Here is a 17,659-nt window from a genome sequence, read left to right as displayed (position 1 = left end):
AAAAAAAACAAAGAGCCTCTGATCTGCTGAGGAAAGTTGCATTATAGCAAGTGCCTTGGTTCATGAGAAAATTGTGTGTTAAAAACTAGAGAGGGCAGAGGCATTTAAGGACTTCAAATTAAAGTCCCAGACACCAGGCCTGGAGCTACAGCACTTGGTATTTGTCCCGCTGTGTTTGGTCTTGCTTTGATCCAGTACCTCCTCAGTATGCCCCCATTCTTCCATTTTGAAATGTCAATGTATATTTTGTGTTGTAGTTTATTGGAAGTATGCAATTCGCTTTTTTATTTTAGAGGAGGTTACATTTAAGAGATTATCCTAGAGGCTGGAGAAATGGCTCGGTGGTTAAGTGTGGTCTATTCCTCTAAAGGACCTGGGTTAAATTCCCGGCACCCACATGGCAGCTCACAACTGTCTCTAAAATAATGCACATACAATAAAATTAAATAATTTATGTTTTTAAAAAATAGATTATCCTGGGTCTCAGAAAAGACTTTGGTCTTTGGTTTGTTTGTTTGTTTGTTTGTTTGTTTGTTTTGACAGTACTGAGACTGTACAGGACTAAGGGAATGTTTAAGGTTGGAGTAAATGCAGTTTGCATTAGGATATGATCACAAGCCTGTGCTGGCCGGGGAGCAGACCGTGATACTTGGAATGAGTGTGTCCCCAGAGGCTGAGCTATGTAAACATTTTGTCACAAGTCATTGGTTATTTACTTAACTGTTTTTAGACCTTAGTTTTCCTGAAAAATAGTAAGAGCACCTTTCCTAACATAAACTTTCATGCCTGGAGAATTCTACTCTTCTGCCCTAAGGCATATTACTGTTCAAAGTAGATCATGCTTTGTCATGGATCATGAGTCACAGCAAATGTACTTTATATAATAATCAGCATGCACACCATTCCCATACCCACACACGCATGCATGCACGCGTGCACACACCAACACACACACACAGCAAATCCAATGCTAATTTCACACCATAGATGGCTATAATAGATAGGAACAAGCAAAGCCAAGTGAAAGTAGATGAATGATCACTCAACACTTCCTCCTTTAAAGTAGAAATGCAAGTCTACAGAATGGACAAAATCATTGATTATTTGGGATCCGATACTGAACACATTACCTATTAGATTCTGTCCATTGTCTAGAAAGGAGAAAAGAGGAGGAAGAGAGACAGGGTTTGTGAAGTAAAGGTCTGAAAAGGTCTCTACCAGAAAAAGGACCAGATTAGGTAACAAAAAGGGCTGCTGAGCAGCAATAGGAAGGCTGCTAAGTCACAGCCATACCCGCCTGAAGGCAACATTTTGCTAGGTCCCCTCCGCCATCCTCACGTGCCGAGAAGACTTTAGGTGGGTTGACTAGAACTCAGTGTGCTGGGCCAGTGGGTAAATTAAAAATCATCCAAAGGCTTAAAATGCAAAATTATCAAGCCCCGTTCCTATTCGGTGACAACTTATCGTGGTGCCGGGAGAATTCTAGAAGCTCTCCAAGGAATCCTGAAAGACATACCTGCTAAAACACAAAGGCCTGCAAAGTGGGCAATAAACTTGAGGCTGGGCCAGCAGCAGACATCTATTACTTAGCGGTCCTGGTAGGAGACGCAAGGCGACAGAACGCCACCGCTTGGGAGAACAAACGCCCGTGGTTAGAAGATTCCGATCCCGGTTAGTGTTGAGACATCACCACGTCCACACGGGACTGCAGGCTTGAAACATGCAAAAGAGGAACAATGCAAACGTTTAAACTGCTTATTCGAAGAAATGCCTCATGTTTTCTCGGATTCCAAATCTCCCCCCTTCCCTTTCTGTTACGTTGCTCTAGCTTAATGGAAGTTAGGGGGCTGCAAGAAAAAGGGAGAGCAGAGACAGAAGGAACAGCGCGTAGCGAGTTGAGGCGGTGAAATAGGAAGGCGCCTGCGAGCGCCCAACCTCCCAAAGTCTCGGACGCTCAGTAACCAGGGGCCCCGACCCTATCCTAGGGCCTCCTGTGACACTTACCATAGTTTGTGGGTCGCAGCACAGGAAATAAGTATCTTCACACAGGAAGACAACAACACTGCCGAAGATCCGGTTACTCTGGCAACGCAAGCCCCGCCTTCCTCCGGAAGCTGCCTCGAGGGCGTTTCAACCTCATTGGCTGGGAGTAATCAGGCCACGCCCATTCAGCCAAAGATCCACCCTGTACCTCATCGCTTGGGGCAACGAGACACCACCTTCTCCCTTCCAACATGTCCACTTCCGTTTAGTTATTAGTGACCCGGAAGTTTAAGCCTGTACACGGTGTGCTTTATATATAGTGGTACTTTTTTTTTTTTTTTTTTTTTAAGTAGCTATCTTTTCACTTTTCGCTTTCTGAGCCTATACATAGCAGATCCTGTGTTTCTCCATTTTTCACACAGCTCGGAGTCTTGGTCCTTCTCCTTCAGAAGAGCATTCCGGAAACGAAACCCTGAGCAATAGGAAGTGATTAGGATGAGCGAGCCCCTAGGTGTCCGGAAGGCCTGGGCGGGACGGCTTCCGAATGCCAGAGGAGTTTACAAGTTAGCCGGCTGCTGAGGGAGTCAAGAGCCAGTGCGGCGAACATTAAAAAAAGAACATCAGAGGTAAATCCAGGAGCCGGCCCGAGCGCTAGACGCGGGGTGAAGAAGGCAGTCTGGGTGGGAGCTTGGCGGCCATTGGTTTTGGATTTCAAAATTGCTCTGGGAAGAGGCTTTTTCTGACAGGGACAAACTTGGGCGCCTGCTCCGAGGGAATGAGGCTGACAGGCTTGATGCTTCCGCCCGCTCCCCTTTTAAACTCGGCACCCATGCCTCCCCACACCTCCACCCGCTATTTTTAGACAGACATTCGCCATTCGCCATCGCATCTTCCCAAGCGAAGTTTCGGGGTGCGTTTCCAGAGCAAGGATTTGTGATGTTCAGCAAGTTAGAGCGTGTGCTGAATCGTATGTATACTGAGAACAGTCAGCTTTAAAGAAGTGTGGTGAAGCCACTTGTCACCCGTTCTACAGTCTAGACTCTAGACGACACTTAGACCTATGCCTGATTTTCCAGTATTGAGCAGGTATACATTACTGCCTGTCAAAAGGAGATAATGAGGAACGGCAAAGACAGAAAATTAAAATATAACCAAGTAGATGAATTCACTAAATATATTGGTATTGTTTTGACTCTTTCATATGTATTTATTTCTAGGTTCTTGGGTGAAAATCTTGGAGCGGGTCTTCGTTAGTTAAGAAAGAAAGAAAGAAAAAATGACTACCCTTAAAAGTTTAGAAGCCAAAGGTGAGTGTTTCTGTTTTGATGATAATTGATCTGTCTTTTTGGTTTTGTTTTTGGGTGGGAGTGTGGCTGGATTCGAGACAGGTTTCTCTGTGTATCCCTGGCTGTCCTGGAACTCTCTGGTCTCCAACTCACAGAGATCTGTCTGCCCCTCCCAAGTGCTGAGATTAAAGATGTGTGCCAACCCTGGTCTTTTGTTTGGTTGGTTGGTTTTGGTTTTTTGTTTGGTTTTGGTTTTCAAGACAAGAGTTTCCCAGTGTGAACTTGGCTATCCTAGACTTGCTTTGTAAACCAAAGCCCAAGTGCTGGGGCTAAAGGCTTAGCCATCACTCCCGGCTTCATGTCAATTTTATTTTCAGCCTATGCTATAGCTCTTCACTGCCTAATATAGTAACCACATGTGGACGTTTAGACTTAAATTAACTTTTTTTTTTTTTTTTAATTAAGAACTACCGCAGCAGGCAGCAGCAGTTTTCTTAAAGGGCACTTTGTAGAAAGCAGATTTCTAGCAGCACTCTTCTCGTTTCAAAAAGGGTGAAATGCGCTTAGGGAGCCGGAAGCGAGGAGCCTGCTAACAGATGACTGCCTCTGGTCTATCTGCTCAGCAGCGTATCACATTGCTGGGAGAATTGTACAGCCTTAGAGTGAGCAGGTGGGAGACTGCTGAAGGTAACGGCCTGAGATTGAACGGCAAGTGAGAGCAGTCTCAAAAATGTGCAGAGAGAGGCCGGGTGGCACACGCCTTTAATCTCAGCACTCGGGAGGCAGAGGCAGCCGGATTGCTGTGAGTTCGAGGCCAGCCTGGTCTACAAAGTGAGTCCAGGACAGCCAAGGCTACACAGAGAACCCTGTCTGAAGAAACCAACCAACCAACCAAACAAACAAACAAAAACCACAAACAAAACAAAACAAAAATGTGCAGAGAGGGCTGAGGTATAGCTCGGTGGTAGACTGCTTGCTTGCCGTGCTCTGGGGTCTAGATTCAATCCCAGCTGCCCCCCACCCCCCACCTTTCTTGCCAAAAGAATCTTACCTTAAAATTTACCAAGTGGCACCCCCAATTTAACTGTTGCAGAGAGTTTGTCAGACACTAATGTAATGGAGCTAAGAATTAATGATTTAATGTAGAGGGGAAAGCCAAGTTGTTTTTAAAAGTTTGTCACTAAACGTTTAAGTAAAATTTAGGGATGTGTTAATAGGGTAGTAAACTTTGTTATTTAAGCTCCTTTTTTTATGGCATGCAGGTTTACCTTAGCTGCTGAAATGCGGTGGTAAAATGTATCTGTAACTAAAGTAGCTTCCCATAGTTGAGTTTGGAAGAAGGGCAGATCATTCTGAAATACTGCAGCACCTAAAGGATGCTCCCAGTTCCTGGTGGTGGAAAGAGAGTGAAGTGAGTGAGGGGCCTGAGGTTGAGCCTCAGTCGGCTCACGAGTTTCATGCTCTCCCTGTGGCCAGTTAGGCGACTTCAAAGGGCCTCTGCTCCTCGTTTTACACTGTTGTCAGGAAGGGGGTATGTATGCTCTTTTCCTTCCATAAGCTAAAACAGAAATTGGTAAATTGTGGCCTTGAGACCCCTTGCAAAGTCTGTAGTCAGTTTGATGATAATAAGCAGTAACTGAATCCGTGTAAATCAAGTGTTGCGCTGAATAAAAATGAATTCTGTTTTTCTTACTACCTACTTAACTCTTTTTCATCATTAAAAGAAAATAAGAATTGGTTTTCTCTTTTCATATAGCTACATAGAAACTATCTTTTTACTTCATCATTGCAAAAGCCTAAAATATTTCCTCTCAGGCCCTTTACTAAAAGCATTTGCCAGCCCCTATGTAGAATGTTAGACTAGTGACTTTGCCATTTCTTCATCTTTCATCAATCCATGGGAAAGCCAGTCTGAAAAAGCTGTAAACCTGCTATCTGTTTTAACTAACTGGTGCATGCTCGTAGGTGGAAAGAAAGGACTAATGCAGGGTGCTGTGTGGTTCCTTGCAAGGAATAGGGAGTGAGGCTTGGTCTTTTGCTCTACTCAGCACTATGCATAATTACAGAGCAGGTGCCAGAGATTTTTGTCTTCTCACTTGAAGCATGTAATTATTCATGAATGTGCCCTGCATTGCCTAGTACATATGTAATAAAGGTTTCTATGTGTGTCACAGGGAAAAATGGAATTATGAAAGGTAAGGAAATGCAAGCCACGGCTCTATCTGCTCACCCACATATTAGCAAGACCTGATGAGTTATTTCTGGTAACCATGGGTTCTTAAGTACAAGAGTTTAAATAAAATTAAGAGGAAATTGGAATTGAAAGTTAATCAAACTTCTTGATCGGAATTTTGTTCTGTTTGAGAAAAAAATATTTGTTAAATGCCCATTGTTTCTTTGCCTTTTAACAAAGTTTGTGATTTGTCCTTGAATTGATATTGTTTGGAGTTCCTTTATTTAATTTTCTTTATAAAGCATTATTTAAACTCTTGATCAAGTATGTTATGACTTGGCTAGGAATCCATTTTGACTTGACCCATAAGCAAGTATCACAGCTGCGTCTTGTTGGCCAACGTCAGTGGCTGCAATGGTGTGACTTTAGGGGTGACTTTATTGTTGTTTTTGCTAATCTATAGTCAGTCCACAATTCTACATTTTGAAATACCAGAAATAAGACAATTAATAAAATAAAGATTGGATAAAATTAACAAACCTAAAGCCAAACTTTAGAAATATGAAAATAAGTCAACTGTGGTGCTGTACCAAGAGGCAGAGGCAGGAAGAGATTGAGGTTAGCGTGGGCAACGTGTCAGCTTTGGGGCCAGCTTAAGTTACATAGTTAGGCCCTGTCCACATACATCCTTACTTACATGCATGCATGCATACATAAAAGTGGTTCTTAATTTTAAAGGGTTCACGTATGTTCTCCTTGTGAGGTGATCCTGTTTTCCAGCATGCTTTCATACCTGGTCCACTTTCTGAAATTTACCCTTGATTATCACTTCAAAAATTAGTCCCAAGGCCATGAAGATGTTTCAATTCATATTGCATAATAAAATGATACGATTTTATCCTAATGTAAAATATTTTGTGAGACAGAATAAAATTTATAGCCACAGATGCAGTTCTACCTTGTTTGAAAGAACTCAAGTGCCAGTACATTGTTACATACCTAAGAAGAAGAACAAAATCCATGAAATGAAAATGTCTTATATTCAAATGATGTAATTTTAACACTAGCGTAAGAGAATGACAGTGCAGTGCTATTTTATGATATTAAGTAAACTTTCCTTGGACAGTGTTTTTTCCAGGTGCTTCAATTGTTGTAAGCCTCTTGCAAGCAGCTGGTCTGGTCTCCTCTGATCTTTGCAGCTTGATTTGTCTGAGGGTAACTCTTGGCATCCTTTATTGCTTACTGTTGGCATGGAGGGGCCTAGTGAATCTGGTTGTTTTCAGAGATTTCTTGAAACTTTTGTTTACCTTCTGGCTGAAGGAGCTTCCCTGCAGGAAGGAATATTTCAGTCTGGGAGGAAACTGCTACATGACAAGTCGTCTTGATGTTTTCTTATCATGCCCTCTGGTAAATTGTCTTCACTTTGACTTCTTTGTTAGGCATCCCTACTTCAACCCCAGTCCGAGGAGCAGGAGATGGAATGGAAACAGAAGAGCCCCCTAAGTCTGTTGAAGTCACCCCTGGAGTCCAGCCCATAAACCAACAAGTCCTCCAGAGTCCACGTAAGAACGTCCCCTCAGACAGCCCGGGCGTTCTTCAGCTGGGAAAGATTCTCACGGAAAAAGCAGTAGAAGTTGAAGCTGTGAGAATATTTGTTCCCAAAGCTGCCATCACTCACGACATCCCCACCAAAAGCTCAAAGGTGAAGTCTCTAGGACATCACAGAGAAGAGCTCCACACTCAGTCAGAGGTGGTCACAGACCCGAGGAAGGAGCTCTCAGAGGTAAAGAAGGCTGTGGAAAAGCTCAAGAATTCTGAAAGGAGGCTGCTTCAGGACAGAGAAGGTCTTTCAAACCAGCTCCGAGTACAAACAGAGGTAAGTAGAGCCCACAGCGCCAGTGAAGTCTAAGCTTTCCTCTGGGCCTTTTAGTCCCATCCTGGGAAACTGCATTTTCTCAGAAATGTCATTTATCATAGGTTGCCATTTCTCTAAATACGCCCTCTTTAATTTCTCATTCTGCCATAGGGCCTCTAGAAAGAGTTAAGTTGGGAACTCACACTCTAGCCGTGGTGGACATGGAGGTGAGAGGGGCTTTCAACAAGGCCACCTCCAAGTTATAAAAGTAGGTTACATTTATAAACTGACCAAGTCAATCTTCACCACTGACAAGATAGCAGTCTGTTTTAAGAATTCATCCCAAGTATTTTTGCCTGATACTTTGGGGTAGGAGATGAAAAAAAGTTGTTGGGTCTTCATTAGAAATTAGTAAGAATCTATAGTGTCAGCTGTGTTGCTTTAACCTTTTCAACTTAATAAAATTGCTTTAACCCTCCCTTGTTTCTGTTATGCTTTACATCTTTGTATTATTATTGTGTGTGTGTGTGTGTGTGTGTGTGTGTGTGTGTGTGTGTGTGTGTGTGTTAATATTGCTGTATGGGGAAGGAATGCATTGCATTTCACAAAAGTGGAGGTTAGAACTTTGGTGGAACCCACGTGGGTTCCAAGGATTAAACTCAGACCAGGTTGTCAGGCCTTCAAAGGGAGCTCTCTACCCACTGAGCCACCTCACTAGCCCAAGACTACATCTCTGCAAGATGATAGTTGTGTAACATGGTGATTAGTGGTGCTTAGCCAAAAGATATCAATGAATTTAATACATTTAGCTAATTTCTAAGTGCAAATGGTATATATTTATTTGTAAACATTCTAGAACATTGAGAAAGAAGGGGATAGGGAGATGGTTTAGTGTGTAAGAATGCTGACTGTGCAAGCTTGGGACCTTAGTTCAAATCCCCAGCACCCATGCAAAAAGCCTGGCACAGGCATGCACTCCTACTATCATGCTGGGGTACTGGGGTAGGGGCCTAGACAGGATTTCTGGGGCTTGCTAGCTCCAGCCTCGCTATAGTTTCAATGACTGACCGTGTCTCAAGGAAATAAGTCAGATGACAGGGACACTGATAGCCTCCTCTGACTCCCACTCATGTATACACACTCGTGTACACACACACACATACCATTTTTAAGGGATTTTTTTTTTAAATTCATAAAGACAATAATTACACTGTCTAAATACAACAGTGTAACTATTTATATAGGCTCATTTTGTCTTATTTCTGGCCTTTTTCTTAATTCTTTTTCCTTTTATTAAAAATAGATTTTCACATAATATATTCGCTTGCAGTTTCCCCTCCTTCTTCTTTCTCCTCCTCACCTCATTTGTATCAACCTGTTTTCTGTCTCTCATTAGAAAACAAACAGGCTTCTAAGGAATAATAGTAAACAATAAGTCAAAAACTAACACTTTGGAATAGGATCCAAGGACACAGAAATAGATTCTCTGTCACAGATTTGTTACAGTCGAGTCAGTGACGTTCCTCAGCTCATTGTCTGGGTTGTCTTCTTCCATCCCAGATAAACCGTGAGTTAAAAAAGCTTCTGGTGGCTTCGGTTGGAGATGACCCACAGTACCACTTTGAACGTCTAGCCCGGGAGAAAAACCAGCTCATTTTAGAAAACGAAGCACTAGGGCGAAACACAGCCCAGCTTTCCGAACAGCTGGAACGCATGTCGATACAGTGCGACGTGTGGAGAAGCAAATTCCTCGCAAGCAGGTATTTTTCCATTGTAAATAGTATTTCCTTCCCTAGTGAGTTTCTGTCTGTCACCTTTTTGACTCATAACACTAAGTGGTAATGAAAATTTCTGAAGTAGGATTGTCAGAGTACTTCATATATTGTTTAATGTGCAGCACTCCCCCTCTGGAGGGACGGTCTCCTAGAGAGGTGATGCGTGGCCCCCTTCATTCTGAAAAGCACTCTTACTACAGAAAGTAAAACGCAGCTGTAAAATTAGATAAGGAAATAGCCTTCCCCTCCCCCACACATGGAGAGAGCCACCTCATCCCCACTTCCCAGGACAGCATGCTTCATCCAATGTGCTCGGTTCTCACAGCTGTTTCATCTGTGTGAAGAACTTCCAACCTCCTCTTCCCTACATGGAAACAGAAAACTGGGCCATGTTATGGCCTACCTGCTGGGGCAGACTCTGACACATAAAAGCCACAGGGCTGCAGCCCAGGCCTGTGAGCACACTGGTCCTCAGGAAGCTCTGCATCAGTCTCGGCTCCCTATCCATCTGCTCCTACTCCACTCGGCTTCTGACTGACAGGACCGTATCTCAGACCCTGCCTGTCTTAGTTAGCTTCCCATTGCTGTGATGAAACTACATGACTACAAGCAACTTGCAGAGGAAAGGGTTTGTCTTATTTCAGTTTACAGCTCTTAGCTCACACTCCGCCATTGAGGAAAGTCAAGGCAGGAACTCAGGGTGCCATGGATGTTTGCGCCTATTGACCAGTTCCTCATGGCTTTCTCAGCCGGGACCACCTGCCTGGAGGTGGCACCACCAACAGTGGGCTGGGCCTTCCCATGTCAATCATCAATCAAGAAATTGCCCCACAGGTTTTTATACAGGCTAGCCTTCCGGAAGCGTCTTCTCAGTTGTGGTTCTCTCTTCTCAGACAAGCAGTGTGGGCCTGACAGTAAACTGCCCAGGACGCCGTCTGTGCGGCAGCAGAACGTCATGTGTTCAGTAACTGCTAGTTGACAGTGAGTCATCTGAGATCCCTCACAAACCAGTGAAGGCCTCCAGCTCCATGTTAAGAACCTCTGATTGTGAATAAGCTGGAGAGCAGCATTTCTCCAATTTATTATGTCTGTGATATTGTCTATTAGCTGCATAATTGTAAGGTCCTTCATTTGTCTTCTGGAGGGAAAAAATTTTGCAATAAATATTCCTTCTAGTAAACATATTCCATGTATTTATTTTTCATACACTCATGTTGAAATACGCTTAAATTCTTCTTTGGAAACATAATAGACTTTATTGTATATACAGAAGGTGAGTGAGCCTGCATTTTCTAAGAGGGAAGTATAATTGAGTAGTGAGAGAAATACTTTGTTTTTCTTTCCCTTTCAGGTTTTTATAGTTAGAAATGTCCAATAATTTTAAAGTGATCAGTTTTAGAGTAGCATTGGTGTAAATTCAAGTGATTATGTAAAAAGGTTAGGTACTTTTCTGTCTTTTAAAAATCACTTCAACTGATTGTGCTTCATAAGCTCTGCAACTTCAAATGCCAGGACCTCACAGCTGCCTGCGTGTGTTAAAGTCTGTTGTGAGCTTCGGAAACTGACAGGCATAAAGCAGCAGCAGACTTCCTTTTGTGCTTCAGTGGGAGGACTGTGTGTGTGAAATTTTAATCTTTTTCAGGGTAATGGCAGATGAACTAACAAACTTCAGAGTAGTTCTCCAGCGTCAGAACCGAGATGCCCTCAGCGCTATACAGGATCTCCTGAGTGAACGGGAGCAGTTCCGTCAGGAAATGATCGCTACCCAGAAGTAAGCCACTGTTCTGTCATCTCCTGCAGGGTTAGCTTGAGTGTCTGAGTGTGGCCACGTTTGTTAACATGACAACTATAAGTCACACTTTAAAATAGATGCTCTGGAAGGAAGGACTAGAAAGGATGGTACTGTGTCTTCCATTCCTAGCAGGGAAAGTAATTATTAGATCTGTGAGTCAGGGGGTTTCGGCATTTAAAAAGCAGTTCCTGCTTATAGTAATGGTAACTATGTGTAGTAGCCAAGTGTTTTAGTTTGGGTTTTATTGCTGTGAAGAGACACCATGACCACGGCAACGCTTACAAAGGAAAACATTTAATTGGTTTAGTCCATTTCAGAGGTTTAGTCCATTATTATCATGGTGAGAAACATGGAAACGTGCAGGCACACATGGTGCTGAAGGAGAAGCTGACTGAGATCAAGACTACATCTTGATCTGCAGGCAGCTAAAGGTGACTGTGTGCCACACTAGGCATAGCTTGAGCATATAAGACCTCAAATCCTACCTCCATCTGACACACTTCCTCCCAATAAGACCACACCTCCCAATAGTGCCACTCTTATGGACCAGCATTCACACATAGGAGTCTGTGGGGACCACACCTATTCAAACCACCACACCAAGTGACATACGTGCTTCTCTCATGGAAGAGATTTTTGAAATCTTTTTGCAGTATTAGAACATGTCTGCATATTTTTACATTCCAGAACTAACAAGCTAAAATTTTTAAAAATAATAATAATAAATAAACAAATGGGCAGTGTTCCTTAAAAGATCTTTGTGCTTTTATGTAATTGAAATCTTAACAATCAATTATATGGGAAAGCAGAAGAATAAAGCATAATAAATCAAAGTGAAAATTTGTAGGAGGCAACTAAGTCAGTGTTTCAAGGGAAACAAGCATTTGTAATCCCATCACTCGGGAGGCCAAAGCAGAAGTACCTGAATTCCAGGCCAGTCTGGGCAATGTAGTAAGATCCTATCTTTAAGAAGATAAAAAGAGAAGTTTGTTCTGGGAAATAAGAAAAGTCTCTTTAGTAATTTAAGTTACTACTCCAAGAAATACAAAAGCCAATTAAACAAGTGAAAAAGAATGATAGCTAAAATAAGTTTTGGATGGTACTTAAAAAAAAAGATACACTTAAGAAATGTCTTCCCTTGAAGCAGCAATCACAGAGCCTCGTGGGTCTGCGCTGTGTTCTCTGCCTGCATACTGGGATAGTTTGGGGTTTTTGTGGGACTTCTAACGGTGGGGGTGGGGACATCTTTGACTGTTTGGCCTGCTCTTGGGACCCTTTTCCTCCTCCTCATTCAGCCTTGATATGAGGGTTTGTGCCTCCTCTTACCGCATGTTGTTATGCTATCTTGTTGGTATCACTGGGGAGACTGCTTTGTTCCGAAGGGAAACAGAGGAGCAGTGGATGTGGGGAGAGAAGCTGGTGGAAGGGAACTGGGAAGAGTGGAAGGGGGGATGCTGCAGTCAGTGTGTATTGTATAAGGGAAAAATAAATAAATAAGGAGAAAATGTCTAGCCAGTAAACTGAGGAATGATGAGGCAGAAAGCCCGCACACAATAGACTGAGTAGACATCGCAAAGATAGTAAGGGAATGTTATTGATACCTCTAGCCAATCAAATCTGCAATTTAGATAAGCTCCTTAAAGACATACTACCAAAGATTCCTTAAGAACAGGGCTAGGTGGGCAGTTAAGAGTCTGTACTGTGCTTGCAGAAGACTGAGGTTAGTTCTCAGCACCGTGTTGGGCAGCTTATAACCACTTGTAGCTTCAGCTCCAGGAGATCTGGCACCCACTCTGGCCTCTGTGGTACCTTCCTTCACACACACACACACACACACACACCTTATACACACATAATAATTTTAAAATAAAATAAATCATAAAAAATAACATCTAAGTTAACTAGCCATAAGCCATTAAAGCAATTGAACTTGTAGTTAAAAACACCATTTGAAGGAAATTCTAGCCTAGATAGATCCATCGAATGCTAATAAACACCTGATAAAGAAATAAAACACAGTTGTACACAGGTTCTTCTAAAGCATAGAAGGAAAGGGATCGTTTTTTGCATGAGCATTATGATAACAGCCTAGAGACATGAGCAAAACCTGTAAATTTTTATCTTTAATGAACATAGATGTAAAAATCCTTAATAAAATGTTGGTGAATCAAGTTCAATAGTACAGAACATAATTTATACATTATGGCCAAGTAGAGTTAACTCCAGATATTGGAGATTGATTTAGCATCCAGACATGAATAAGTGCTAAAACATTGAATTACACAAATAGGTGTTATTTCTATACCAAAATATGATTACATTAAACTGTACTGCTTGTTTCCTGACTTCCATAAACCACCTCGTAGATTAGCAGGTTCTGTCTGTCCTTACCCTATCTGACAAGACATCCTGAGTGCTGAACTCTGAGCAAAGATTTTAAATGACTCCTGAAATATGTCACTCCCTTATTTCCTCTTACTGGATCCTGTATCTTGTTGTTGGATCAGTGTTCACTGTTCCTGTGTGTTCTGTGCAGGTGTTTGGAGGAACTCTTGGTCTCCTTACAGTGGGGAAGACAGCCAATGTACTCCCCTACCACGCAGCCCCACAGCACAGCAGAACTAGCACTTGCGAACCACAGGTTGGCAGAGGCGGTACATTCTCATCTTCTGGGGAATGTTGGCATCAGCCACCAAAAGGAGGTTCCAGCAGCAGTAGAGTTCTGCAGTACCCCAGCTGAGAAGATGGCTGAAAAGGTAACATTTTCTCTTCCATGAGCTGTGGAATGTGTTCTGTGTGAGATTTCCTTGACCCCTTCCTGAAGCTATGTGTTATGCTTGGCATTGGGTGTTTTGAAATGAAGAAACTAAATTTGATTTCCATGTTAATAAGTGTGTGATCTTAGAGCAAAGTACTCCTCTGACCCTTAAATTTCCCAATGTCACTGCTCTATTCTATGTAGAAAAATCTAACCATTTAGAAAGAAGTTAGATGACATAATTTTTTAAATTAATTTTCTTATAAAAGCACTATGTAGGGCTGGAAAGATGGCTCAGAGGTTAAGAGCACTCTCTGCTCTTCCAAAGGTCCTGAGTTCAATTCCCAACAACCACATGGTGGCTCACAGCCATCTATAATGAGATTGGGTATCCTCTTCTGGTATGTAGACATACATGCAGGCAGAACACTGCATATACAATAAATAAATCTTTAAAAATAAATAAACAAAGGCACCATGTAGAAATTTTAACTTAGTAAATTATAGGTCACTTCTGATCTAAGACTTCTGAATCCCCACATAGAGATGGGCAACCCTGAGCACTGCAGAATCAAGTGCACCAGGTGCTTACCCTCCTCCATCAGTTCACGGCCATGAAGGTGACCTGCCAAATACCAGCTTCTCCTCAGCACCCAACTCCCACAATTCCAATAGGGCCTTGTTAACTAGAACTCTTCTGCCATTAAAATCTTGAATATTACTCAGTGTGCCCTGTGATCACACCCTTTCCCCAGCTCTCCTTTGTTCACTGTGATTCCCCCTTGATTTTTCTCCCATAGAGCATGCCATTATTTTGAATTCCCTTGAGCCCTACATTGTTTCTCTCATCTTACTAGCTTGCTTCACCAACTTTTCTCTGTCCTTGCCAGTTTTCATTCCTGAGTACTACCTACCTCCATATCCTTCGCCCCAGCTACCCAGAATACAAATTTAACGTCAGTTTAACTCTTTCTCTTCTTGTGGTCCTCCTCAAATGAATACTTCCCATTCAGCGTATGACTGACTCTTAATTCATAGAGGAAAAAGAGGCCATAGGATGAGCCAACTTAACTGAGACCTGGATGCCTGCATGGGGTATACGCACAGTTCTCTCCCAGGAAATGTGTCCCTGACTCTCTCCAAAGGATGGCTCCTTTCCAAGCCGTCAAGCTCTTTCAGCACTTAGTCTTTCTTTCTCTATTGGCTCTTTATCTTTTTTCTTATTTTTTTAAGGATTTATTTATTATTTTTTATGTAGATTGATGTTTTGCCTGCGTGTGTATGTGTGTCAAAGTGTCAAGACTCCTGGAAGTGGAATTACAGATGGCTGTGGGCTGCCATACAGATGCTGGGAATTGAACCCAGGTCCTCTGTACTCTGAACCACTGAGCCATATCTCCAGCTCTGGCTCTTTTCTTTTTCAGTTTAAACATGACCAGGTATTATCTGTCTAAAAGCAAAGCTCTCCTCTCTAGCAATTCTCTATATAAAGGGTCTTATCACCTTCCCTTCACAGCCAGGAATCACAGAAAATGCATGCGTATTTGTGCTTTGCTCAAATTCTTAACTCCTCCCACTAGGCCATCCATCCCCTGTTGTCAGTTGTCCAAAAAATGTCAATATAATCATCATCAAACAGCTCCTGCTTCTGCCTTTCTGACTGAATTATTTCCTAGAGCATAGAAGGCTTATCATAATCTATCCATCCGCCCTGCCCCTCAAGGGTCACTTCCTAAGTTTGACTTCCCCTTCTAGAATAGTGTTACTCTACTCGCCCTCATTCCGCAGATACACCATTCTTCTCACTTCTCTATCATGCTCTTCCACCCGCCTAAACTGTTTTCCCATCACCTTTCTTACTGTCCAACCTTTGTACCACTCGAATCTTCCTGGTAAGCCTAGGTGTACACTCTCCAAACTTTCAGTGTACTTTTACATATATCTACTATAGCCATTCTGTGATTCTTTCTCTTAACATACTTAAAGGCCGGAGATGATGCTTTACAGTGTTTGCTCATGAGCTGGTATGCTGCTACACTTATTAGGCGCTCAGCCACTTACCAAAAGGATCAGTACCTAAACAGTAAACTGCTCGACCCTTATTTGTTCTTTCCTACTATTTTCTGTTGGGAAGTTATGCCACACTGTACACAGTTGCCGTCAGTATCTTTGAGTGTAGTTGACTTTTCCATCCTCATGAAACACTTTTCCCTCCTGGGTTTCAGTGACGAGGCTCCATCTTCCTGTTCGCTTCACTGTGCAGTGTTGGGTGTGCTCCAGGGCTGCCAGGACCTACTCGTTCTTCTGCCTCTTTACCTCGCCCCATTCCCTCATGTAACGCGACTGACAGCCTTTCTCCCATTGCGTCAGGAGCTGCCCTTCCAGAAATAAACACAGCAGCTTGGTCTCTGTTCTTCCTCCATCAGCTTTAATGACCACCGTTTCCATCCTCCACACTGCCTCGCAGGCTTAAAACCCATCCCTGTCATCTTCTACCTAAAATCTAGACAATGTCTTGCCATTTCTCAGTCTCCTACTGAATTCTCTTAGCATTTATAAAATGAAATAAAAAGAAAAACTAATTATTTTCCCCTCAAAGTTTACAAGCAACGTTACTCTATCTTTCCTTGTCATTTAACATTTACCTAAGTATCATAAAAGTAAAAGCTCTGAAAATTGAATTTTAAAAGTAGAGTGTAGTTATTAGCAAATGGGAGTCCTAAAGGAACATAGGTGCTCTTACATGGCGCCAAGATGCTCTGAACAGGAACTGTGGCTGCTTGGACTTGCTGTTAACTCAGAAGAGGGGCAAGTCTTGCAGGTAGTGTGAGAGCAGGAAAGCAAGCCTGCGAGCCTTTGTATAAGCCTGGCCATGCAGGAAAGGGGCACAGACCTTGCCTCACTCTGTCAGAGTTGCTTACCAGTCGCAGTGCCTACATCCTTTGAAACAGAACTCTGTTGTGTCATGATTAGTTTAAGAATCTGAACACAAGAAAGAAGAGCTATAAACCAAAAAGGTTATTCTTAGTTGAACTTTTTTTTTCCAACTCAGGACTTCCTGCCTTGAGTCTTAGTAGAGAGGGGACAGGAGAAGCCAGGAACCGAGGAAGAAATGAGAGAACAAAGCATCATGAGCATGGCTGTTAGCATTTTAAAAGAGGAGTAAAGGGCCATTTTACCATAGTAAAAACAGTATTCCCACGGGAGCTCGGAGGTCAAATCCGTATTCTAAACAATTAAATGAAAGGGAAAGAGAGGCAGTGAGTTCTTTTTGGCTAAAACTTAAAGTTGATATCATATAAAGTAGAACTCATAAACTTCATTTTTCTGCTTTTATTCCTTCTGTAGATATGTGTAAAAGGCTGTTAGTTTATAATTACTAAAACATGTCATAACTAGGCGTCATTGCTGAGTTTACAGCGTTTTGGAAGAAGGGTAATTCAGATTCTCAGATGTCATTTTTGACGATCACTCCATAAAGCAGCATGAAGCTTCGCAGGTAGTTACTACAGCGCACGCTGCGCTCATCGGACATGATCTCCCATTTGTCGTAGGTTCTACGTATTTTGGATCCGGTTACCTGTACAGAAAGCTCACCAGACAACCCATTTGCTGAATCTTCACCAAGCGCATTACTCACTACAAAGAAAAATATTGGACGTTTCCATCCCTATACCAGATATGAAAACATAACTTTCAATTGCTGCAATCATTGCCAGGGAGAACTCATTGCTCTTTAATGCGGAGTGTGCTGGAGGTGTGCTTAGTGTTCTACAGTCATTTGGGAGCTGGGGATCTTACGATGCTAGAAATAAATCAGTTCATCTTTATATAATACATACCCACGATGATATTTTATGTACTGGATTCCAGATTATTTTCTTAATAAATATCTCAGGATAAGAAAAAGTGAAGCTATGTAGATATATTTAAGTACAAAATACTTCCCAGGTAGTACAGTGTTTGTGCTAAAAGAAGAAAAAAAAAAAAACTAAAAAGATTTTATAGCTTTCTTTTAGGCCCTAAATTATTACTTT

General features: G+C 42.3%; 2 protein-coding genes across 7 annotated transcripts in view; one reads left to right on the top strand and one right to left on the bottom strand.

Annotated features, from left to right (window-relative positions):
- Positions 1 to 17,659, bottom strand: part of Nme7 (NME/NM23 family member 7) — a 391,631-nt gene that overhangs the window by 114,276 nt on the left and 259,696 nt on the right. For 2 of the 6 annotated variants that reach the window (XM_051147745.1, XM_051147747.1), the window contains exon 1: positions 1,517 to 1,743. The exons of 2 other annotated variants lie outside the window; for them this stretch is intronic. The gene's annotated coding sequence lies outside the window, so the exon portion shown is untranslated. Of the gene's footprint in view, positions 1 to 1,516; positions 1,744 to 2,004; positions 2,156 to 17,659 lie in introns of those variants that run through there. 2 more of the 6 variants (XM_051147750.1, XM_051147746.1) reach the window with 2 other exon arrangements.
- On the top strand, positions 3,234 to 17,604 carry Blzf1 (basic leucine zipper nuclear factor 1). Its single transcript, XM_051147743.1, has 6 exons — positions 3,234 to 3,290; positions 6,882 to 7,318; positions 8,858 to 9,057; positions 10,715 to 10,843; positions 13,401 to 13,620; positions 17,177 to 17,604. Exons 1-6 carry the CDS (start codon positions 3,260 to 3,262, stop codon positions 17,360 to 17,362), a joined length of 1,203 nt encoding a protein of 400 aa, XP_051003700.1. The 5' UTR covers positions 3,234 to 3,259; the 3' UTR covers positions 17,363 to 17,604.

The sequence above is a fragment of the Acomys russatus genome, chromosome 6 (genome assembly GCF_903995435.1).
Source record: "Acomys russatus chromosome 6, mAcoRus1.1, whole genome shotgun sequence".
Taxonomy (NCBI): Eukaryota; Metazoa; Chordata; class Mammalia; order Rodentia; family Muridae; genus Acomys; species Acomys russatus.
The sequence above is the reverse complement of the archived record's forward strand: the minus strand, read 5'-3'. Positions and strand labels throughout refer to the sequence as shown.